Source organism: Marasmius oreades, chromosome 3 (assembly GCF_018924745.1).
Source record: "Marasmius oreades isolate 03SP1 chromosome 3, whole genome shotgun sequence".
NCBI lineage: Eukaryota > Fungi > Basidiomycota > Agaricomycetes > Agaricales > Marasmiaceae > Marasmius > Marasmius oreades.
In genome coordinates, this window is record NC_057325.1 from 3,617,859 (window position 1) to 3,640,923 (window position 23,065).

At 47.8% G+C, this 23,065-nt stretch overlaps 6 protein-coding genes across 6 annotated transcripts; 4 read left to right on the forward strand and 2 right to left on the reverse strand.

Moving 5' to 3' along the window:
- Positions 1–2,426: 2,426 nt before the first annotated feature.
- Positions 2,427–4,079, forward strand: E1B28_006555 (uncharacterized protein; the record flags this gene model as incomplete). Its single annotated transcript, XM_043151240.1, has 2 exons — positions 2,427–2,453; positions 2,508–4,079. Exon 2 carries the CDS (start codon positions 2,523–2,525, stop codon positions 4,077–4,079), a length of 1,557 nt encoding a protein of 518 aa, XP_043012333.1. The 5' UTR covers positions 2,427–2,453; positions 2,508–2,522.
- Positions 4,011–7,391, reverse strand: E1B28_006556 (uncharacterized protein). Its single transcript, XM_043151241.1, has 16 exons — positions 7,181–7,391; positions 6,744–7,111; positions 6,520–6,694; positions 6,388–6,456; positions 6,231–6,334; positions 6,124–6,177; positions 6,032–6,069; positions 5,919–5,973; positions 5,738–5,865; positions 5,658–5,689; positions 5,418–5,601; positions 5,164–5,353; positions 5,048–5,106; positions 4,930–4,988; positions 4,644–4,871; positions 4,011–4,586 (listed from the first exon to the last, which is right to left on the reverse strand). The coding sequence occupies exons 2-16, from the start codon at positions 6,922–6,924 to the stop codon at positions 4,550–4,552; spliced, it is 1,593 nt and encodes a 530-aa protein (XP_043012334.1). The 5' UTR covers positions 6,925–7,111; positions 7,181–7,391; the 3' UTR covers positions 4,011–4,549.
- Positions 7,392–9,070: 1,679 nt separating this feature from the next.
- E1B28_006557 (uncharacterized protein) lies at positions 9,071–11,162 on the reverse strand. The gene is made up of 3 exons (XM_043151242.1): positions 11,113–11,162; positions 11,044–11,049; positions 9,071–10,986 (listed from the first exon to the last, which is right to left on the reverse strand). The coding sequence occupies exon 3, from the start codon at positions 10,941–10,943 to the stop codon at positions 9,300–9,302; it is 1,644 nt and encodes a 547-aa protein (XP_043012335.1). The 5' UTR covers positions 10,944–10,986; positions 11,044–11,049; positions 11,113–11,162; the 3' UTR covers positions 9,071–9,299.
- Positions 11,150–11,797, forward strand: E1B28_006558 (uncharacterized protein). Its single transcript, XM_043151243.1, has one exon. The coding sequence runs from the start codon at positions 11,211–11,213 to the stop codon at positions 11,667–11,669; it is 459 nt and encodes a 152-aa protein (XP_043012336.1). The 5' UTR covers positions 11,150–11,210; the 3' UTR covers positions 11,670–11,797.
- A 670-nt stretch (positions 11,798–12,467) lies between these two features.
- E1B28_006559 (uncharacterized protein) lies at positions 12,468–14,072 on the forward strand (the record flags this gene model as incomplete). The annotated part of the gene is made up of 7 exons (XM_043151244.1): positions 12,468–12,559; positions 12,615–12,768; positions 12,844–12,855; positions 12,913–13,396; positions 13,451–13,636; positions 13,697–13,793; positions 13,849–14,072. Exons 5-7 carry the CDS (start codon positions 13,598–13,600, stop codon positions 14,070–14,072), a joined length of 360 nt encoding a protein of 119 aa, XP_043012337.1. The 5' UTR covers positions 12,468–12,559; positions 12,615–12,768; positions 12,844–12,855; positions 12,913–13,396; positions 13,451–13,597.
- Positions 14,073–16,542: 2,470 nt separating this feature from the next.
- On the forward strand, positions 16,543–22,455 carry E1B28_006560 (uncharacterized protein; the record flags this gene model as incomplete). The annotated part of the gene is made up of 8 exons (XM_043151245.1): positions 16,543–18,490; positions 18,555–19,701; positions 19,821–19,936; positions 19,991–20,418; positions 20,468–20,595; positions 20,651–21,573; positions 21,628–22,289; positions 22,348–22,455. The coding sequence occupies 8 exons, from the start codon at positions 16,543–16,545 to the stop codon at positions 22,453–22,455; spliced, it is 5,460 nt and encodes a 1,819-aa protein (XP_043012338.1).
- Positions 22,456–23,065: the final 610 nt, after the last annotated feature.

Genomic DNA, 23,065 nt, shown 5'->3' on the forward strand with positions numbered 1-23,065 from the left:
CGAGTCAAAGTGACTCTACAAGTTCAAAGTTTCCAAGTACCAAAGTGGCAACAAATTCAAATCAAATTCAAAGTTCAAATCCAATCTTTTCCAAATACAAACACCAACTTCGAAGAAGTGGGGCAAAGTATGAGCCAGAGTCCCCTAGTGAAAGCACTTAGGCTTCTGTCGTAGGTTACTCTGGAAAATACTGCTGCTACCATCCTCCCTTATATACGCTTTTTCGAATAAATAATAATCAAACGTCGAAGATATGGTAAAAAGTCGAAAATATAGAGAAATCCCTTTCAGAGATACCAAAGTACCCTTAATCAGGTATAGTACATGTCAATTAGATATAAAACTGTCCAGAATATAGTATTCCTTATTCCTTTTCCTCATATTTTCTTTATTCCTGTTCCGAGTCGGATATCTTTGACATTTGCATGTGGATACATCCTGACCCCTTTTTGTTTCCAAGGCGAGTCCCCATGTGCTCCCTTGTTCTCTCTTGTTCTATCCGATCTGGAATAGTCCAAAACTGCTCGATCTACATTCCAGGGATCGTTCCTATGGTTCTTTCCTGGTAGAATGTCCTTTCTGACCGGACATCGTCGACATCCGCCCCTTTTCTTGTTTCCAGCTGTAAGTTACAGCCACCGGCATTGTTTCTGTTCCTTAAGTCCAAAGTGGACTTTAGATAGTTACATCCGTCCGATTGTTACTTCCAGATGTACTTCTAAGAGTTGTTTCCGTCTTTTCAACCAATATCGAAGAAATCAATAAATTGATAGTAAAATCAAGTGTCCCCATGTTTGCTACAGGTAATTGCGAGTGAGACGAGGCCTATCCAAATGAACGAAGGTTTTTAAAGGCTGCTTCATCAGTTCCTACAGGTTTCGGAACGTCGAAGACTCTCATCTATAGGGTGTTTCGTACTTTCTGTACTTCGGATAACCCGCAAATAGACCCGTGCTTTGACTAGCAGCTTGGGCTTGCTCTAATCCTCATATTATGTTCCCATTTTGATTATATTATATATAAAAATGTTAAAAATGCGTTTATTTAGGTACTAGTAGATTATATCCGCGATACCGTTATTTGAAAGGAACTCGGGACGTTAAGCTCGAACTCGGAGGAGACAAATTATACCTGTCCGGATACTCGGATGCCGATTGGGCGTCGCACACGCACCGCCATTCAATCTCAGGATTCGCATTTTTTATCGGATCCAGAGCGGTCTCCTGGAGTACGAAAAAGCAACCTATCGTTACGCTTTCCAGCACGGAATCCGAATACGTCACGTTAACTCACGCCGGCAAAGAAGCAATTTGGCTCAACAAGTTGTTATCTGAGCTAAGACCGATTTTACTGAACGCCGACAGCGGATCCGACGCAATGGACTTATACTGCGATAATCAAGGTGCTATTCGTTTATCAAAGGACTCTACATTTCATGCACGCACAAAGCACATAGACGTCCATTTCCACTGGATCCGACAAACAGTTTCACAAGGACAAATTTCTTTATCTTATGTTCCGACCGACTTAATGATTGCAGATACATTTACGAAGTCCCTGTCTCGGGCTAAATTCGTACGCTTCACATCCATGCTCGGACTTACTTTTGATTAGTGTTCATTTTGAGGGGGAGTGTTGTACGTCAAAATTACACGTGCCTTTAATCTCCGTTAGAGTATATAGTTACTAAATACATACACTCACACCTCAGTGTCAAACCACCACTGAGGTGTAAGTCTTCTGTTATTTTCCCTTATTCAGAAGTACTCATATTACCTTCTATAGTATACATTCCTTTTATGTATTCCCTATTATCGTAGTGTCAAACCACCACTGAGGTTATACATTCCTTTTAGCCACTCTCTCGCACTCCGGAGCTCTGACGGACTCCGACGTTTCTCCGTTCTTACACTCTATTCAACACTGCGCATCACACGGAATTCTCCCGTGATGTTGACGGCTTTTCCTTCAAATTTGGGGAAGCACTGGGCACGTGCAGCGAGGGGGCTGGCGAGGGCAAAGGAGACGACGCAGAGAGCGAAAAGGGAGTTGTAAGGAGGCATCGACGGACTCGAAACAAATGATGGAGGTACTCTCAGCGTTCAGCCTTTTTATATGGAATAGATAAAGTCTCCAAAGCCCGAGAACGTCCCCGAGCCCGAAAACAAGTAAACGTACCGTGGATGTGGGTGTTATATATTAGTTACCAAATTGTTATCCCTGGTTGTAACTTCTGAATCGGCAGGCTTATCGGAGAGAAAGTGGCCAGTTCAAATCCAACGTATTGAGCAGGCATAAGCTATACGTACAGCATGGCCTTTGGGCTTGAAGGCGTTTGCGGGCGAAATTTAAAGGACGTTGAATGACTTGGCACCGTGGGAAGAAAGATTCGACTTCGTACGTAATACCTCCTAATACCTTTCTAGCTTGCAACTTGAAGCGCGAGTTTTTGGGTGCGTCATTCAGTACCAAAAGATGGTAAAATCTACAGCCTTCATCTGACTTAGTGCAATATATCTACCATGGTTCTCAACGCAAGCTCTCGGGACGAAGAACTCGCTCGTCGCTCGTCACAAATACGCAGGTTTTTTCGAAGCACAGTTGCAAACAAGGCCATCGTCTCGCAATTCCTCACAGATGTCGAGGTGGAACTGAACAGGCTTCAAGCCGAGATCTATGCCCTTCAAAACAAACGAGAGCAGCTGAAGACAACAGCAGACCTTTTCGAGTCTCTTTTGTCACCTATTCACGCTATGCCGTTAGAGATCCTCTCGACGATCTTTGCATTTTGTTGTGAGAAGAATGTATTGTCCCCATCTTTTCTTCCCCCAGTTGTTCACCTTTCCATGGTTTGCGGTCGGTGGCGGGATGTTGTTCAATCGACACCTAGTCTATGGTCCTCCATTTCCATCGAGTTTGACGCCTGGTCGGCTCAAACTCATCGCCTGGAGCCCTTGACGGAGCAGTTCATGCAATTCTCTAAATCATCTCCACTATACCTCTCACTCAAGTTCCCCTTCGTCACAGTGGATGACTTGGTTCCGGTACGACCCGCCTTGGATGCTATGGTTCGAAATTGTGAACGTTGGGACCGTCTGCATCTGATTTATAACCAGTTTCTTCCGGTAGACGCCTTCGCACCAATTCGTGGTTGCCTTCCTGCTTTGAAATACCTCTGCCTGAACTTCATTGGTAGTGGACAGGAACTTTTCACTGCTTCGCAACTTTTCGACACTTGCCCCTCCCTTCGATCACTCAAACTACAACGAGTCCCACTTGAGTCGGAGGACGAGGACGGGTCACCCCACCTTCCTTGGAACCACATTAAAAAGCTACATATTCATACTGCTTTCAGTGGCGATGCATTTCCTATCCTAGCACTTTGTCGAGAGGTCGAACACCTGAAGTTGACCGACGTCGGGGGTGTGTCAGACGGCGGAGAAGGCTACTCAGGGCACATTGTGACAAATAGCATCAAGTTCTTGACCGTCGTCGGAGAAGCACAAGACGACCTAGATGACATTTTACGACATGCAACCCTCAAAGGGTTAACCTCCCTCGACATAGCTATAGAACAGTCAGATCCCGCCATCCGGCTAACGTGGGATGGGAGCCATATGCGTGACTTTTTCCTTCGGTCGAGCTGTAGCTTGACGTCCTTGCGCCTGCATATCCCTTTCACTGATCGACAGGCGCTGTCCGTGCTGCAGATGGTCCCCACACTCAAGTCTCTTTGTATTGAGGAATTTTCTGATAAGAAAGGAAATCTTACCATTACTGACGCCTTCCTCAACGACATCGCCGTCAATGCTTCGCTGACTTCGGCCTCTGCTACTCCTATCTTACCCAAACTCAACGAGTTGAAGTTGAAGATACACAAGGATGACATCAATTCACATTCTCTTGTGAAGCTGTTGTCATCACGATGCTTCCCATCGAATTTCTGCGTCGACGTAGAGTGTTTGCAATCCGTTGAGATTGTGGTTTTCAAGAGTAAAGAGCACCCAGAAGAAAGATCATTCGACGATTTGCACTGCTTCGGAGATGCGGGGATGCGACTGTCCATTACTTATCTGTAGTTGAGGAGCTTTTACTTTTTTTTTGTTTCTTTTTTTTTTGCCGGCGACGACAGTGCATGTCATCTACTGTTCGGACTTGCCTCCAGCCCACCACCAATGATGGAAAATGAGCCTGCGGAAATTTTGCGCAAGGTATCGCCGCTGGACTGGGACTGCGTACCTCATCTTTAGCGTGTGTTACCGTTCGACTCTGGAGATCCTGCAGAGATCGCGTTAGAGGGGATGCATTTCAGGACTGCTTGACGCGGAAATTTAGAACCCATCCTTCCTGGTTTAATCCACAACATTCTTTCTCCGACCTGCTAATCCGGAAAGAGTTCAAGTTAAATGTTTCGTAAACCTGTAACTAACCATAATTACGACAACTTGTTTTAGAATACTCCAGTCATTAGTATGTGCAAAAAAGTCACGGTCAAGTCCTTATTAATGTCAATGATATCTACAGTCGGACTAAACGTTTTGACAGCGTCTTATTGAGCAGTCAAAGTACTCAGACTCTCCCAGAAACTGTAGACGAGTCATTAGTTCAACAAGTAAACAATGTCAAATCAGGGAAAGACACACCTGCATCTCTTTCGAAATTCACAATCCGTTGTCACCGTATGAACATCCGGAGCGTCACCAGTCCGGTTAAAAACCATCTCCGTTTCTCCCTCATTGTATAACTTCCAATGCGGCGTAATGTTTGAGGAATCAAATTTCACGTTCGGGTCGAGAGATATCACGAATGACAGGAAGGATTGAGAGAAAGCTTTCACGAAATCGGTATTATTGAAAGGGGGTGGGCGACCGCTGACAGTGATTTGAACATCAAATGACGTGAATGTTACGATAAGAGAAGAACACTGACAAAGGGAGGTAGTAGTTTACGTCCTGGCCATGAAGAGCTGGATCTATCGCGAATACTCCCTGTCAGTCACGAACGAATGAGCATCAGCGGAAAGATAAGGGAGGATAAAAAAACCTACCTTGAACGATCGGCTTCGGAATGCATTCAGGAGGAAGTATGTCGGGCATACAAAGATCGCTGGCAATGGCCAGTCAGTACTAGCCGAGTGCCTTCAAAAGGAATACTTAGGCTTACATTCACCCATGACGAGGTTCTCTTGGTTCAATTGTGACCCCAGTCCGTTATACTGCCGAGTGACAGCAAGTTCTTGCTGAGGTCCTAAGGTTGGGAAGAGTTGACCCACAAAGTCCCTGACATTGGCAGGTGCACTTTGATTCACAAAGACTTGACCTTCGTTTGCATTCGACACAGCCAGGAGCGCTTGCTATAAATAATCAGAGAAGATTGAGAAACATGTACTTAACGAATAAATGGAAGGCAACACCCACCCCGTTCACTGTTCCCTGTTTCAGAACCTTGGTTGCTCTCTGCTTGATGAACGTTCCATCGACCACAGGTACGAAGGGGAACGTGCCAAAGAACCCAGCAACGTTGATGTCCTCGTTCGCCTTTTGGAGAACTTGAGCGTCCGCAGCTCTCAGGCACGCCATTGTGTCGGAGGATTGAGAACAGCTATACACATTCATGTTGTCAGTATTAGATCCACGGGTGGGAGATTTCTGCCCTACTTTGTCTGCGAAACTGCTTCGCTGTATAACGCCTAGGTGGTGTTCTTTAGAAGCGCAGAAATAACATAGTACTAACGCACCTCAGGAAGTGGGTCATTGAACATATACTGTGAAGGCAAGAAGGTGGAACTCGTAATGGCACCTCTAAATAGCTGTGGGTTAGTTTTCCCATCTTCGGCGATAATGTGCTGTAAAACGGCTCCCGCTCCTTTGTGTGCAATAATTGAATAAGAGAGCAAAAGTGGAACGTGAGACACGTACCTGCAGACTCGCCCCAGATTGTGACTTTGTTCGGGTCACCCCCGAATTTCGAGATCTAAGAAAGGAAGGATCGTGAAAACCTGTCCATATATGGTGTGGCTAGGAACACGTACATGCTCACGAACCCAGCGAAAAGCGAAGTTTTGATCGACTAATCAATGTGACGGTCAGTGTTTCCCGCTGATAATGAAAGTAAGGTACGAACGCAACCCGGCATTGAGATCACCGTTCTCCTTGACCTTGTTCCCGGAAAGAAAGCCTGCAGAAACTGGATGAGCGCAGGAATGAAAGGTATACTGAAACCATTTGTACCGAAGAGACCCAATCGATACTGAATAGCGACAACAACCACTCCCTGATTAGATTCTCGGACGAGATCCGCTAGTTGAAACGATGATATGCTTCCAGCAATATACCTATCTCTCCTTCAGTATTTGTTTCGGTAAGACAATCGCAATTCAAGACCTACCCCCCACCATGGATCCATATAACCGTAGGTAAACCTTCCGATGGAACTGTCGAACCTGGAAACGCGATACTGGTTGAAACAAAAAAGCGGTTGGAATCTGGTTTGCGCCCCGACAAACGTAGGAGCATTCACTTCAAAAACAAGCAATCCTCGCCCTTAGCTATTGTTTGACGTTTATTGTTCTTCAAGAAGGGATTTGAGGGAGCAGCACCAGTTGGAGCTGAAAAGCATGGCCGCGGATTGGCATTGGCAAGCTGAACACCACTCGTGTTTTGAGGTGCTTGAGGTGCCCTCCATCGATTTTCGCCTAGAAAAGGTTGAGTGGGAGTTGACCAGGGAGTGAGTAAATCGCTTACCGGTAGGCGCAGCTGCATACCGTAACCCAAGGAAGTTTGTCACATTATTATTTGCATCGAAAACACCTTGATATTGAGAGTAACCGAGGTCGATGATAGGTGCATTCGTTTGTCGACCGGAGAGAGACGATCCTGCTACAAGCGTCGCCAGCAAGACTTGTTGGAAGGCACGTTTTCTCATGTTGTGAAGGTCGTGGAGTAGAAATCGACGAGTGCCTATATATACTTGCGGGTGGAATTTATGTCACTTTTGGCACAGCTTCGATGGGAAAGCAGCTCGCAGCCGTTTGATTTTGACGAGATCATGATTCCGGTTCCAGGTAACAGATAACTTGCAGAGCATGGCAAGTGGGCGGATGGTATGGAAGCTGTAAGTAACGCGAAAAGAAACAATTCTGTCATTGCCCTGACTTAATGAGCTTGAAGTTGATGCGTACCTTGAACCTTCCCGCTTGCAATACATAGAAATATGTATGCACATCTTATCTCACTATCAAACCGCCCTCGTCATTCCCCATCTCCGAAGCGTATACATTTGAACTGTTGCCTGAAATCGGAGGAACGTGATGGTCGAAGGCTGCCTAACGTCTATATGAGGAATAGCTTCGGTTGGGTGGCAGTAAAAATTTACCTTGCGGCGAAACGCACGCACTCAGGTTCACTCCAGTCCTCAAATATTTTGACATGTGTAAGACTATTAATATTGTCTAGGGCAGGGGTAACGACGAGTCGAGATCAATTATGACCACGTAGACGCAACTGTATGTTACTATGGATTATTTGACGTGAAACAATCGCAAAAATATTCAAGTGTTCATACAAGCTGTACGTGGTTCAACCTGGTTCAAAAAAAAAACGCTGGATGCCGGATTGCCGTTTCGGTTGAACAGCGAACACCATTTCGCAAGTGTGCAAGCAACATCTCGACGTACATTCACATTCGGTCGAGAGAATCCACAAACGACAAGAAGTACTGAGAGAAAGCCTTCTAGAAATGGATCTTTGAAATTGATCTGAATGTGGGCGGAAAGAAAACTAACGATGGTAATAGCCTGTTTCATTGCCATGGTCAGCTGGAGATGGGTAATGCGAACCCTCTCTGGTACTGAGACGGGAAAGACAAAGGAAGAGATCTTGAAGGATCTACCCAAGAATCATGTACAAGGGAACACTTTTCACCCGTGGCAAGACTCTCCTGATTCAATTTCACTGTTGAGCACAAGTAGCAGTGGCCTCTTTCTTAGGCCAAAGTTTTGTAATCGTACCAGCCTCATGTTGATATTCTCGAGTGCACTTTGATCAACGAAAGTCTCCCCTCTGTTTCCGTTTGTCACAGCTGGAAGCGCCTGTTCTTAGGGAACCATCAGCGAAGGCAACAACGACATGCATAGTTGACAATGAAACGACTCATTACCATCTCTCACAGCCTTAGTTGTTCTCTTCCTGACAACGTTTCGTCGGCTAGAGGTACGAGGGCGGGGTGGCGAGCCGGACGCCACTCTCTACCTGTTTCTATAGGAACAATAAGCGCAAAATGGTAACCTGGAGTGAACCACAGGAGTTCGCATACTGGTAGGCGCAGCAGTATACCTAGTCCCCAGAATTTATCCCATTTTTCAGTCGAATCGAAACACCTTGATTAGGTGTAACCGAGTTCGACAATAGTAAATGAGGAGGCTGCTACCATAATCCTTGAAGTTGAGCGTAATTCGCTGAGACGACGATTCTCACATTGTGGAAGCCGTGCGTTGGACTCGGGGAGGAGTAATGTGGCTCTTGTTCCCGCATATACACGCTCATCCGCTTGGTTCGACTTCACTTTACACAACTTCAATACAACCTTTCTTCTCTGATAGACATAAGAATCCGAGGCCGGGAATGGACAGGTTCTGAGTCTGGAAAAGGTTGACGAATCAAATTGAGTGAGGCAAGGGAAAACTTACATTGAGTCTTTAGATCATCCCTTCCCAATTCCTGGCTTGCGGTCTTTATGTTTCAGCCGTTCTCACCACCATTGAACACCGCCTGAAGACCGAGTAACTAAAGGCCCGTATAGGTACACGCTCATTTGCATCTCATCCGCTGAGTTCATCGGACTGCGGGCTTTGCTTTTTGAGACCTACTTGCTGAAGACATAATTGTTCTGCTAATGTACGACGATGTTTGCATCCGTGATTTTACTTCGCATGGTGGTAGTCGGGGATTAAAGAGGATTTGGCGCCACCGTCACACCAGGTTCGATGATGAGATGGAGGTTTGCCAACCGATATCCAGCTGCGGCGTCAAACTCTTTCTTTCTAAGTATTATAGAAAGCTCAAAGCTCCAGACAGCATGCAAGGGGCATTTTATGAGAATCGGCGCCACAAAGAAATATCAACCATTACTTAAGAATGTCAGCGAGCATAGTATATGGTATAAGTTGGTGATGTAGGATGAGCCTAGACTTGACGTCTCATCCCCAGTCGAAAGTAAAAGTAAAAGAAGGTTAACGACAGCAGCGTGGTGGGAGATGATTAATGATTGCTCGGAAGGGTCAAGACCGGACCCCCTCCCTCTCATTCGTTTTCTCCATCTTTAGCTTCGGAGTCCGACGGACCCGACTCATCAGTCATCGGGTAAAGGTCTGAGGCGCTCCCGTATATTATCGTCAAATTCATTCCTGCATGGCCAAAACACTGCAGACGCTCCAGGGGTTTAGTATCTGCGGTCGTAAGAACAACAATAGAAGCGGAACGCAAGCACTCCACTCCAAGCTCTGCGGCGTGTTTTGGATCAGGGATCCATCGGGATGACAACATCTGTAGTAGAGATCTCGAGCTGATACCGGCCGCATGGAGGATGAACTTTAGCTTGGTAAGATGAGGTAGGAATGGGATGGAGGAAGGTGAGCTGAGGGAAGCATTGACAGCAAGGCCATCCAAGAATCTTCTGGTTATGATTCTGTTCCTCCTGTTTGTGGGATGAGGAATTTCTCCAAGGCAAAGATATCGGAGTGAAGGCATCATGTGAAGGAGGGAGAGTGTCTGTGTGTCGATAATTGGTAGTGAGTGTAGAGTTAATTCGGTGATACTGCATGATGAGCGAAGCAGGAAATCGTGAAGCATGGTCTCGTCCCATCTTAGCCACTCTCCAGTAGGTTGATGGGATCCCCTTATCTCCAAGGATAACACATGCTTGAGGGTTGTGTACTTGAAGATGTCATCCACGTCGAGCTGGGTCGTCGCTTTGGTGATACTTATGGACTTGATGCTATCAGAGATAATGTGGTCGGAGTACGGCTCAATGTCCCCTCCGCCCACCTCAGACACGTCCAGATGCTCTACTCCGTGACAAAGGGAAAGGATTGGTAAAGCGCTCTCACTATAGGCGAGTTCGAGCCGTAACGTTTTGATCTGATCCCAGGGGAAGGGCAGTTTGGTGGGAGGAAATAGTGAAGGGTTGATATTGAGGTATTGCAACGAGGGGCAGCTATTGAAACAGTTGAGAGGAGGATAACCATTCCAGTCATCTGTACCTCCGTCTCCCGGTTCGTGCAAATGCAGAGACCTGAGCGCCGGAATTCGACCACAGATTCGGTCGAAGAGAGTGAACGGGAAGACGTGGCGGGCTATAGAGAGGTCTAGCGTTTCCCACCGATGACTGTTCTGAACAAGAGCATTTAAGGAGGGAAGAGCCTGTGCAAGGATATCTTCTTCTGAGAGGTGCAGTTTCAGTCGCAAAGGAGCCGGTTGCGATTGTTTAAGGAAGCGCTCGGTCAGCAGATTCAGGACGTAAAGGTCTTCGGGAAGAAGACCATTGAAATCAATGAAAATGGAGGACCAGAGGGAAGGCGTCGACGCAACAATATCTCTCCAACGACCGCAGACCATTGTTAGTCGAAGGGCTGCAGGCAGTGGTGATCGATTGAGTTCGTTCTCTTCGCAGAAAAACGCGAAAATTAAGTTGAGAATTTCGGAAGGTATGGCGTGAATGGGTGATAATAACGACCTATAGAGACCCGCCGTCCTCTTTAAACGATCTCGTTTACTTTCAACCGCGTATATCGCGGTTTGAAGCCTGTTAATCTCTGCCTCGTATTCCTCAAGTTCCTTGTTGGCATCCTTCAAATATTGAGATACGACGGCTTTATTGGGAAGTGTGATGCGAAAGAACTTGCGGATTTCTGCAGACTGTCGAGTTAGATTTTCCTCTCTAGTCATCTTCTACTAGCGAGAAACCAAGCCAATCTTGGTATTTAGGTTTCTGAATGGGAAGCCTGTCAAATGCTAGAAGAATTCGCATTGTAAGAGAGACACTCACTGGTAGCTAAACAAGGAACCCTCAACGATGAAAAAGATTTGAACACACGTAGTAGGACGTGATACTCACGATAAATCGGTGGTGATTGCGGTCTACGCTCTAAGTCGCGGTCACGGTCGACCATCCGCTTAGATTGGAATTAGCGCACTATTGGCGCCTACCCAAACATGAATCACAACCACAACGGTGCTCAACCAGAAGCCTACTCAAATGTCGAGCCCTATTACAGCGAATTTAATCGAATGCTAAGGATTCCCTCTTCGCCACCATCCACGAAAGAGAAGATGAAATGGGCCGAATCTCACCTAGAATCTCTGACTTTGGCCAAAGGACGGGACAGCTCACCACATATCCCAATCCCACGCCATCCCCCAGCTACACTACACGCTCAGGACGACATCAAGATGCAGCTTGACCGAGAGATTCTTCACGGTGAATACGTCAATCCCAATCTGTCCGTTCCCACGGCGGTCGGAAATGGGTGGGGTTCCCGTGAAGGGCAGCAGACGAGTGGGATGGAAATTGACTCGATGGATGTCGATGTTGTAGATGGGGGTGACAGTTTTGGGAGGAAGAGAAAAGCCGACGGTGAAGTTGACGAAGCACCGCCGTGTAAAAGAAAGTAGCCCACATATTCTAGGGCGAGTCGGCGAGAACCGTCAGACGTCTTGCATACACGGTTTCATTCTATCACTATCAGCCAGAGGCATCACTTGCGTCGAAATCAATTTTCAAAATCTCGAATTGTTCACGGGGAAGCGTGTCTTCATCCTCGGTTAAAGGCGACTGGGAGATGAGTGAGTTCGAACTCTGTTTTTTCCCAGTGTTCCATTACAATTAGCTCCAAACCTTCGGCCAGGAAGAGCTTTGAATTCTCTTGGAAATTCATCACTGGTTCCTTTCTTTCTTCCCTTTCTCCGCGACATCTCTAAAGGTGCTTCAGTTGTACAGAAAGAAATTCCAACGAAGAAAACCTCTCCGAGACGAATCAATGATTTAGGACCCTCAAAATTCGACCCAATCTGCTGTTCCTTCTCTTTGTGGTCCTGTGGAGGATGGTAAAGTCATTAAGAGCGGTATCATAACATTCACTTCCGCCGTCACTGCTGTTGAGAGCCGTCTCTAAAGCCTATATGTTCTCAACAGTGCTATAGCTATGCTTGCTACAGCTTCGTGCTCGATATCTCTTATATCCCAAAGGTCTCTCCATAAAACGACAGCAAGTTGGACTCCGGACGATGGTTGAGTATATCGGCAAAATCTATCGTAGCATAAGCCAGTACAGCGGCTCTCGACCGGTTGACTGTGTACCAAGAGCCTTGTATAAGTACTGAAAGTCGGAAATAGAGTGGCGTTTGCCGCCGGTTATTTCCCCGCACGGTGACGTTGGTAGACGCGCACCTGAGACTGGTGTTCTTCAACCACCACCACTTGCAATTGTTTTCAACGACTCGCTTCTTGCTCAGTGCTCGCTCGGTTAGTGCTGTCTCGATCAACAACGGGACGAGATGCAACAGTATATCGGTCTTTTCTTGGGTAATCTTTTCTAAGAACTGAACTTTGCAAACTAGCCGGCGCCCGCCCTAGGCTCTCAAGCAGTCGAAATCCCGACAACTTGGACCTCCTGCTTGGCTTTTCAAGCTCGCAGCACGATAGCTATATCGATATTAGTAACATATCTTCCAATGTTTCTCCAAATCAACCACTAGTCTGTTTTAATCGAAGGTGAGAATTGCTATACATTATCGGTTTATCTACTATAATAAACTCCTGGAATCATATTAACCTCGCAGTCTGCAGCGTGTTCTACAGGTAAAACTCGTTCCTTGTACGTCGGTCGGTTGGGTACTAAGCATGGCGTCCCATGAGTGTATCAATGACATGAATGGAGGATCCACGTTGCATAATTGCGATGGTTATACTTATGCGTCGAAGACATGGATGCAGGTATTCAAAAGTTTAGATTGGACAGGTGCGCCGAAGATGCTAAATCTTACAGGTCCTCATAAAAACGCTTCAGTACTAACTATTCCCGTGATCTACATACTCCCCTCCAACCGAGCCAAGATCAATTAACCTAGTACAGGTATAGACCTTCTCAGCATCAAAACCAAAATAGCCAGGCAAGAAGCAGCATTGAACAAGCATCCTGTACCAGATCACTGGAGGGCACCCAATGCGTCTCAACCTCTCGGGCGAATGAAAATGACGATTTTTAATCTTTTGTGCATCACATCGTTTGGACATGCCGGCTTAGAACCTGTTTGTGCTTCCATCATGCTTGGGGATGAAAGCGTTTGGGCAGAGAGGATAAGGTAGACGCTATGAACGATTGGTCAGCTTCAATGTTGCCGTAGGTTGTCTTGTATTTTCACGGAACCGATGCTCATGGTCGATTATGCGCTAGGCGGGGCTATTGCTAGTTTCCTGCGCGGCATTTCTCACCACGGATACTCCGAGAGCTGAAATAATAAACTACAAGCTTCGTGGCCCGTATTTAGGTACGGCTACCTCTTTTGCTTTGCTCCTTGGTGTCGTTGTGGCCTCTGCGTCAATGCTAGTCACAGGAAAAGCTCGACCATCTGGGCGAAAGGTACGTATTTCCCCTCATTTTCCCAAGTAAGACTTCCACGACTCATTTTCTGACCTGCAGGTGCTTTATGCTAACCGTTTCCATGTCGATTGCACAATGTTCATGCTTTCCTATCCCTTTTTCTCGATTGGAATTGCAACTTTGCATTTTGCATTTGGTACGCGGGGCTTGCATGTTTTCGAACATTCACGCTTATTTGAATGCCTGACCAGGTCTTGTAAGCGCAATCTGGTCTGCTGGGGATCACGTCGCTCAAGGCGGACGCGTGATAGTGGTGATACTGCCTATTTTTATCGCTGTGTTTGGAGTCTCATGCTCGGCTGCAAGTGCCAAGAGTCGACTTCGCAAACCTGCAATTCAGCTCTCACGTTTGCTCGGGACTGTCTGCTTCTTCCTCACATGCCAATGTTACTTCGAAGGTTCAATCATCAATTGACATTGACAATGCCCTCCTGTTATGTTATCTCTGGTCGGGCCGTTCCTTATTACTTATGCGGCCATCTTTTTGTCTGTCAGCGTAGGGTTCGTTCCTTGACCATTCCCGGCTGATTTTCAAGTCGTGAAGTAACCCAAATCACTTCGTAAATACCGCTGCGCGCAACAGATTACGTGGTATAAGAGTCAATGTGATGAGGTACACTGCCCTCCTTATACTTAATAGTGGTTGTTCGACTAATTTGAAGATACAGCTTGTACACGGCCCCAGTTGCAAATGGCTTTTGATTCACTGAGTTTGAAGAGATAACATGTGAAGGGATTCAAGAGAGCTTACTCGGGGGACAAAAACAACCGGATGGCCATAAAAAACGTTACAGGGATAGACTACCCTGATTGGCGGTTATTCCAAATTTCCCGGAGCCAATTCCAATAAGGTTACTTGACCAAGTTACGGTGGAAAGGAAGGGTTTTTGCGAAAAGGGCGCGAACATGGGGAACTCAAAAAGAGCCCGTGTCAAGATCAAAGATGATTTCACGCCATGAACGACAAGTAAGAAATGAGTGCTGGGAGGTGCTGGGTCGTGGAGTACTGAGGCATTCCACAACCCTGGAACGAGTCTTCGAAAGGGAGATAAATAGAAGAGTGCGGTAATTAACAACTAATTGCAAGCTGGCATGCTCGGTCTGTAGGCGTGAGATCTCATTGAGTTTTCAGCTACATAGAAGTGGTTACCGCTTCTTTGTTCCTACACACATTCACGTACTCACCACCCGCTCCTAGAGAACGACGGTTGACTTGATCTGACCAATTCGTCAGATGATGGCGGGTAGTCTGTGTTGAAACGATGAGAAAAAACGTGGAAAGGTGGTCTGGGTACGTACAACTACAAGCCCAGGACCGCTTGTTCTCACGCCCACTGCCTCTCAGTCTGATTCTTACTGCCTCAGGCTCAAGTCCCTCACTAACAAAGAAAGATGAACGAAGATCGGAAGAGCCTTTGACAGTGCCCTCATAAGAAGCCCTTTAAGAAAGACACCTTTTCCTAACTTCCTAACTTCCGCAACGCTTCGAATTCGAACTTATCTGCCTCCCCCGTACACGTCGGAAGGCCAGCGGTGATGATTCGGAAGTGCATGATGATTACTGTAAGGAAAAAACGGGAATCATACAGACTACCCCCGATTTGGCGATTATTCGGAACTTCCGAGACCATCCGAATGACAAAAACCCACTACGAGAGGCGGACTAATGAATTGATGGCAGTGGGCGTGAGGTTTGGTTGCAATTGGCCATGGCCAAGGGTTCGGTAGGTATTTGTTACTCGTCAGAGAAAGGTTCACAAGTCGATTTTTTTGTGGCGCCCCTACGTAGATTCAACGCCCGTGGCTGTGTACGAGAAGATAGAACGGGACGATTCTATTTTCGGGCGTGGAGGCTGACAAGACACATAGAACTAGCATGACGTTGCCGAGTTGAGGAGGGGGTAAAGAAAGCGAGGGAACGTAAGTGAGATATTGACCCTGATCTTGATTCGGACTCTCGGAGTATTGGAAAAAATAAAATGGATGAGGTCCGCTTCCTTTTTGCCCACAACCACCATCTCGATCAGAACCCCAGCCCAGCATTCTTCACCACAATTAGACGGAAAGCAACCGAGACACCGGGGACGGGACGTATGAATCTTGTTGACTTGATGATCTAGATCGCCTAGCGGTATGGAAACGGGATCGTGAGTCTGAAAGGATAGGCGGCACAGAGAAGCGAGGGAGTAGTGGCTTGGAACATGGGCGATGTTCGTCGACTGGCCGTCGTCGACGTCGTGGAAGATGAGCTCGATGATGCTCATGTGACTGCCAGGTTCCCGAGTAATGTGACAGCTGTTATGCGTGACGAACTGCGGGTTTGGTTGGTTGCGTTTTTCGCCAGCCAGCCACGAAACAGCTTTCTTGCAGCCTGAGAGGCTGAGAGTAAGGCCCTTTGGAAATCAATATCTTCCGTCCAACTTCCGTCCGCCCTCTTTCCCTTTCGTTCCCTTGCCGGTCCGCTTATTCCACTGGTTTTTTCGGTGTGTTCCCTCCTCCCCTCCATTTTCGCCCATCCTCTCCCTCCTCCCCTCCCCTTCCCTTTCCTCAATTTCTCGCACAGCCACTTCATACTCATCATGCATTTACCATAGTCCGTCCTTCGCTTGTATATCCGCTATCCAGTAATCGTCTTCCAGTGGTGGTCATTCGGGTCGCTTGACAGCTGTAAGGCGAGTGTTTCGATTCTTGTGTTCCGCCACGTGTCCGTTCCTCTAATCTTAAGCCTTTTGCCATGTTCTTCTATCAGATAGCGCGTCGAGTTTTGCCATTTGTTTTAGAGAGAGCGAGGGAGCGAGTATAACAAAGTCACTTCGGTGAGTTCCTTGAGAAGACAAGTTGCCCGTGGCTTATTTACCTGTTTGTAGTCTACGGAAACAAGCTGTATGAACTCCAACCAGTATTCCAATCACGCTCAGAATCCTCCTTCGTCGCCGAACCAAGGCTTTGTGACACCTGGCTACTTGAACGGCGCGAGTATGAGCAGTTTGAACAACATGATGGGAGGAATGAGCAGTATGAACATGAACATGAATGCAATGAACAACATGGGCGGTATGGGTGGAATGAGCGGCGGTCTGGGTGGTATGGGTGGAGGTATGGGTGGCAACATGGGTGGAATGGGTGGGTCTATAGGAAGTATGGGTATGGGAGGTGGCATGAACTCGGTGGGTTCGATGAACCCGATGAACTCGATGGGCTCAATGTCTGGTATGAGCAATATGGGTGGTATGGGAGGTAACATGAACGCCATGTCCATGTCGAACATGGGTGGTATGCGCCCTCAAGGAAACATCAATCCAGCCCAACTCATGGGAATGTCTGGTGGCGGTGGCGGAGGAGGAGGAGCCGGAATGGGGGGAATGGGGTTGTCGCCTACTCAGTTGCTCCAGCAGCAGCAGCAGCGCATGTCCAATATCGGTCAAGGTGGCATGGGTGGTGGCATGGGCTCGATGAACGCGATGCAGCCGAACAACAACAACATGATGTCAAACTCGATAAATCCAATGTCAATAAACCAGGGCAGCGTCGGCAACATGGGCGCCATGGGGAACATGACGATGGGACAGAACCCCATGCAAAACCCTATGAATCAAGGCAACATGGGCTCGATGGCCTCGAATTACCAGAGCCCTGGACCGTCGTCCATGACCTCACCGACCGAACCTATTGCTAGACCGGGCACAAGCATGTCTATGCATTCGAATTCTGGTGCAGGTGGTTACCCAGGTCAAGGTATGGGTGGGATCGGTAGCATGGGTGGCGGCAGCTCGATGAACTTGGGTGGAATGGGTGGTGGAATGGCAGGAGGAATGAATACCTCTTCCCTGTCTTCTGCTCAAGGACATTCACAACCTTCTTCCCATCCTCAAAATATGCAACCTCATGGTCCTCAAACACTACATGGTCAGCCCCATGGACAACAACATTCACCTACTGGACCACAATCCAGTCCACCGTTTCAAGGGAACATGCCTAATGCACAGACTCAAGCGATGCTCGCGAGTGCCATATCCCATCTTGGGTACTCGAACGATCAATTTCGAGGTCTTCCTCTTCCCGAGCGCCAGATGGTGATTCACAGAGCTTGGTCAATTGTCAATGAACGGATGAGGAGTATGCAGGCTGCTAGCCAAGCTACTGGTATGGGCGGAATGTCAGGTCAAGGTCATGGTGGTCCTACAGGTCAAGGTCAAGGTGGAATGCAAGCAATGCACCCAAATCAAGGACAGATGCATATTCCGAACCATAATCAAGGCCAACATCACAGTCAAGGCCAGCAGCAACCACAGTCATTACATGAACGGCCTCCGTCGTCTGGTTCTTCTCATTCACAGCACGAGATGATGCCACCACCACCGCGTCCAGGAACGTCGATGAGCATGTCGAGACCTGGTACGGCCATGGGTATGGGTCATCCTGGTTCGAGACCTGGTACTTCTCAGGGAAGTCAGCCTGGCCTTGGAAGAACCGTCAGTGGATCTGGTCGGCCTCCTTCGACGGGACGATCAAGCGTACCACCAGGTTCCCCCAACATGAGCGGTGTAGATAGCATATATCTACAACAACCTCAAACGTCGAATCAAAGCCAACCACACCCGACTCCGAAGATGGGATCTACAGCATCGTCTCCTACGCGGCCTACTATGTCTCAAACACCGATGCAGCAGAATAATTCGATGTCACAGATTCCCGTTAATGGAATAGTGACTGCTGGGATGACGCCTCAAGGGATGGTCCAAAATATGATGGGACGTTCAGGAAGTGCGAATAGTCTGATGGGAGCTAATCCTATGGGTGGTATGGGTGGTATGGGTGGAATGCATGCCCAAGGTTAGCTTTCCCAACGCATACAGGTTGTAATTGGCTGTTAATATACTTTTACTCTCTTTTGTAGGTCTGATGAATGCGCAGAGCCCCATGTCCCAGGGTCCTTCCGCTGTGCAACGCCACGGGTCAATGCCCCCTCCTCATACGCCTCAGACTCCTACACATCCTCAAGCCCCCCAATTACAGATCCCACAACGAAATCATACTCCCCATCCGCCCAATTCGAGACAAGGTTCTTTACCTCCTCCTGGAAGCGCTAGTAAAATGGCAGGTACACCTCCAAATCGAATGACGTTACCGATGCCTGGTAGCAACATGGGCAGTAGCATAGGCAATATGAGTAACGCGTCGATGGAGAGCCTGAATAGCCTGCACTCAGGTGAACACGTACCACAACCGAATGGACAGGTTCCCATAGTCAAACAAGGATCAGTACCTCCACCTGCTACCCCGGCGATGTCCCAGTCAAGCTCTGGTCAGTCGAATGTATCCCAAACGGCACCTACCAACACTGCCTCTCAAGCACTTAATGCTTCTACGCAGCCCCCTTCTTCACAACCTACGCCAGCCAACCCAAACGGTACTCAAGCTGTTTCTTCGAATGGTCCCGTTCAGACACGACTGCAGCCACCACCTCCCTTACCTTCCTCTGTGTCACTCAATCCTGCCATAACGCGCGTAACGCCCGTTCCAGTCGTAGGAAGCGATAAGACGATTCCTCAACTGAACCAGGAAGAGATTGAGAACATCAAAAACTGGATCAAGATCGACGAGGCTTACGAGGGTACCGTGACTCGTGAGGGTAAAGATGGGGTTAAGGAGAAGGGGTTGGGTATTTGGAAGAAACAAAAGGAGCGGATGGCGAAGGAAATGAAGGATAGTTTTGGACATGTTACGCCTGGCGTACTACCTGCTCCTGATGCTGATGGTTTGGATCGCGCAGCCCTCCATTCGGGTGCGTGGTGGGAACGTGGGGGTGCTGCTCATGGAAAATGGCTCAATCCTACTTGGGAGTGGTGGGAAGCTAGATATGCGGGTGTTTCTGGGAGACCTGTGGATAAGAGGTTTGATGTGAGGTATCCTGGACAGTGGGCTCGTCATGTCAAGCAGAAGGATGCACAGCAGGGGATTAACCAGGGAAGTTCTAGGGGAAGACATGGTAGGGATGCCGGAGGGAAAGATAGCAAGGTGGTGAGAAGGGAGGGATTAAGAGTGTAAGTGTTTGAGTGGTTTTTTCGTTTGACTTACTTTCATTACAAGTTAATATGCTCTCGGCTCACTAATTTTCTTTTTTGGCGGGTCCTGATGGAGACTGATGCACCTTCTTCTATAGTCCGCGAACACTGAAACCGGAAGACGTTGACACGCCAGAGGAGCTCGTGCCTATACGGCTCGAGTTTGATGTCGATCATCATAAGATGAGGGATACCTTTGTTTGGAACTTAAACGGTAAGATTTACTTTACGTTTTGTTCTTTGTCTTGGAGATTAAGGTTCGCGACAGACCCCGTCGTATCACCGGAATCCTTCGCTCAATCTCTCGTAGAGGACTACGGTCTTGCACCATCTTATCATTCGCAGATAGTCAAGCAGATACAGGATCAAATCAGCGATTACAAAGCCCATTCGGCGAAGTACACGGAGGATGGTGATCCTTTACCTATCCCGCGTCATGAATTAGAGATGGCCATCTGTAAAGGTGCTATCGGAAAGGAGGAAAGTAAATGGTGGGAAGGATGGAGAAAGCGCGTGAGAGGGCAGGAGAATCAGAAGGAGAGGAAGAGGAGGAAGATCTCTGGTCGTACGGAGGATCCGAATGATGGTGATGACGAGAATACGATGATGAATGGGGTGGTGGATGAACCTATGGAGGTGGGACAGATGAAAGTCGACCAGACCATGATGCGTGACGATTTAAGGATTTTGATCAAGGTGCGTTACATGTTTTGATCGGGACTACAACGTGCTCATTTTCCACTAGATTGACATAATAGTTGGCTCCGTAAAACTAGATGACCAGTTCGAATGGGATATCGACAATGTCTCCTCTTCGCCTGAATTATTTGCAGAAATATATGCACAAGATCTTGGGTTGAGTGGCGAGTTCAAGTATGTACCTCTTATTGCTCTCATTTCGAGACTTTCTGACAAGAGGGAATTTCAGGACCGCCATTGCACATTCAATACGCGAACAAGTTCAGACTTACCAAAAGTCCCTCTACCTCGTCGGTCGACCTCCTGACGGCTCACCTATCCAAGACGAAGATCTTCGTCAATCCTTCCTTCCTGCACTCTCCGAAGCCCCCCGGGCCTACGAACAAGTCGTTAACTTCACACCTAGACTCGACTATCTCTCCGACGGTGAGCTCGATCGCAACGAGAAAGAGAGGGATAAGGACTACAAGAGAAGAAAGAGGAATACGCGTGGCCGTCGCGGCGTCAATCTACCGGACAGGGAACCTATACGTACATGTCGGACGCCAGCGATTGGATTCAACGATACAGGCGAAGCTGAGGGAATTAACGCCTCCGGAAACACCGGTATCATGCCCAGCACGACAAGACGGGCTGCTGCCGCTGCTGCAAGTGTTACGATTGCGAACATGGTGGCGTCTGAGAATGGAAGCAGTCCGCTTATGGGACAGGCCCTCTTGCCTGGGCAGGTTCCTTCACTGGTTAGCACACCTCAGCCGCAGCCCCCGCCACCGCCACAACCCAAGAAGCCTATACCCAAAGGCTTGTACAAGCCTCCTCCCGTACCCTCCGAAGTCCTCAAACCTCGAGCAAAGGTCCCAGCTCCTATACCTTCTACTGCAGTTGGCGGTGCGAACACTTCCAGTGGGGCTCCTGAGAGTTCCATGAGCATCGGTACTGGTATGGCGGCACCGAAAGGGAAAACTATCGTTATCACTGCAAAGAGAGCGAAAGAGCTTGAGAGAGAGGCAAAGGAGAAGGAGTTTGCTGATGGACAGCATGCGAATTTTATTGATGGCGTCTGGCACTGTTCGAATTGTGGTTGTCCGGAAAGCATAGCCGTGGGTAGACGGAAGGGACCATTGGGTGATAAAAGTCAGTGTGGAACGTGTGGTAAGTTATCCTAATGATCTCTTCGTTCGACAACAAATAATCTCCCTTCTGTAGGTAAATACTGGCATCGTCATCGTCGACCTCGACCCGTGGAATACAACACTAGCCCCGACTTCCATCTGAATCAACGGGATTCCGAGGTGCTATCAAAGTCAGTTCTCACCGCTCCGAAGCGTAAAGGTCGTCCTCCGGGCTCGGGCGCAAATCCAAGTGCTGCCGCAACACCAGAACCCGCAACACCTCTTACACGGCGAAGGGATCTTGCAATGTCTGACCGAGAAACACCTTCCAGACGACAGACACCGCTTCCTAGAAGACAGAGTCCGCCGGCTAGGGCAGTCTCGCCAACGTTGTCAACTACCTCCAGTGCATCCGAGAGCCCATTGGCTTTGAAGGTTAATGGCAATACCCCTGCTCGTGGGGGTACATCTCCGAAGCCGCCAATGCCAAATTCGAATTCAGCGATATCGCCTAGACCATCACTTTTAGATACCCATGACGCACCAAGTTCAGACGTGAAGGAGGAGGAAGGGGCAGCAGTGAGTGCACCTTCGAGTACTTCTGGAACGAAGTCGTGGCCTCCACAATGGCTGACAGCTGCGATGCAAGCCAAGCAGAGTAAATACCCGAACGACAACTTTGAAATGGTCTTGAGAAAGATGGCTCCTGGTCTCGAACCAGAATGGAGGATCAAGTGTACAGACTGTCCTGGAAAGGCGAGTTCCTCAACGTGTCTTTTGTACAACCTTTGATAACGATCTGGTGTACCTACAGCTGTATAAACCTGGACCGGGCGAGACTTTATCAAACTTCGAAATGCACCTAACGAATAGAAAGCATCGGCAGAGGGTGGACGATAGGATTAAAGAAGATGATGTTTAGAAGGATTTTCTTCTTCCCAAAAAAATACTCGAAGGCCTAACCGACTTCGTTGCTATACCATTTTATATCTCGGACTGGTCTTCTCTCACATCTCCCGTCATTTGCAAGCCAAAATGCTATTAGTCGCTCTCCACCCTTTCGCACCCAATTTCAATTTTTCTCTTGCATTGTTATATCCCTCCAATCTCTCTGTCTACTTTCCTTTTTTATTTGTGTGTAATCTCATGTTACAAGTATAAGGTTTTTTTATGTTTCGTTTTATGTGGAAATCTATCTCTTTTTCTTTGTGAAATCTATACAATCTTTTGTTCGTCCCTCAGGCTGATCCTGGTGATATTGACCCTCTTGGGACGATATAGACTACGGCAATTGCGTCGGCGTGAGATCGTGTCAAGCTTGGTTCGGTCCTCGAACAACTTGTTGAACGGCGACTGGGACGAACTCTTCCCCAACAATGTCGACTGTTTTACGTGCCACAGTCCGCTGAAGAGTGGAGGACCTGGGCGTTTGTAGCCGCGCCATATCCAAAACGTCAAGACTACGATTCAATTCTAAACTTTGTCCTCATAATTCAAACTCTACCAAGTCGAACCCAACACGTCAAAATGAA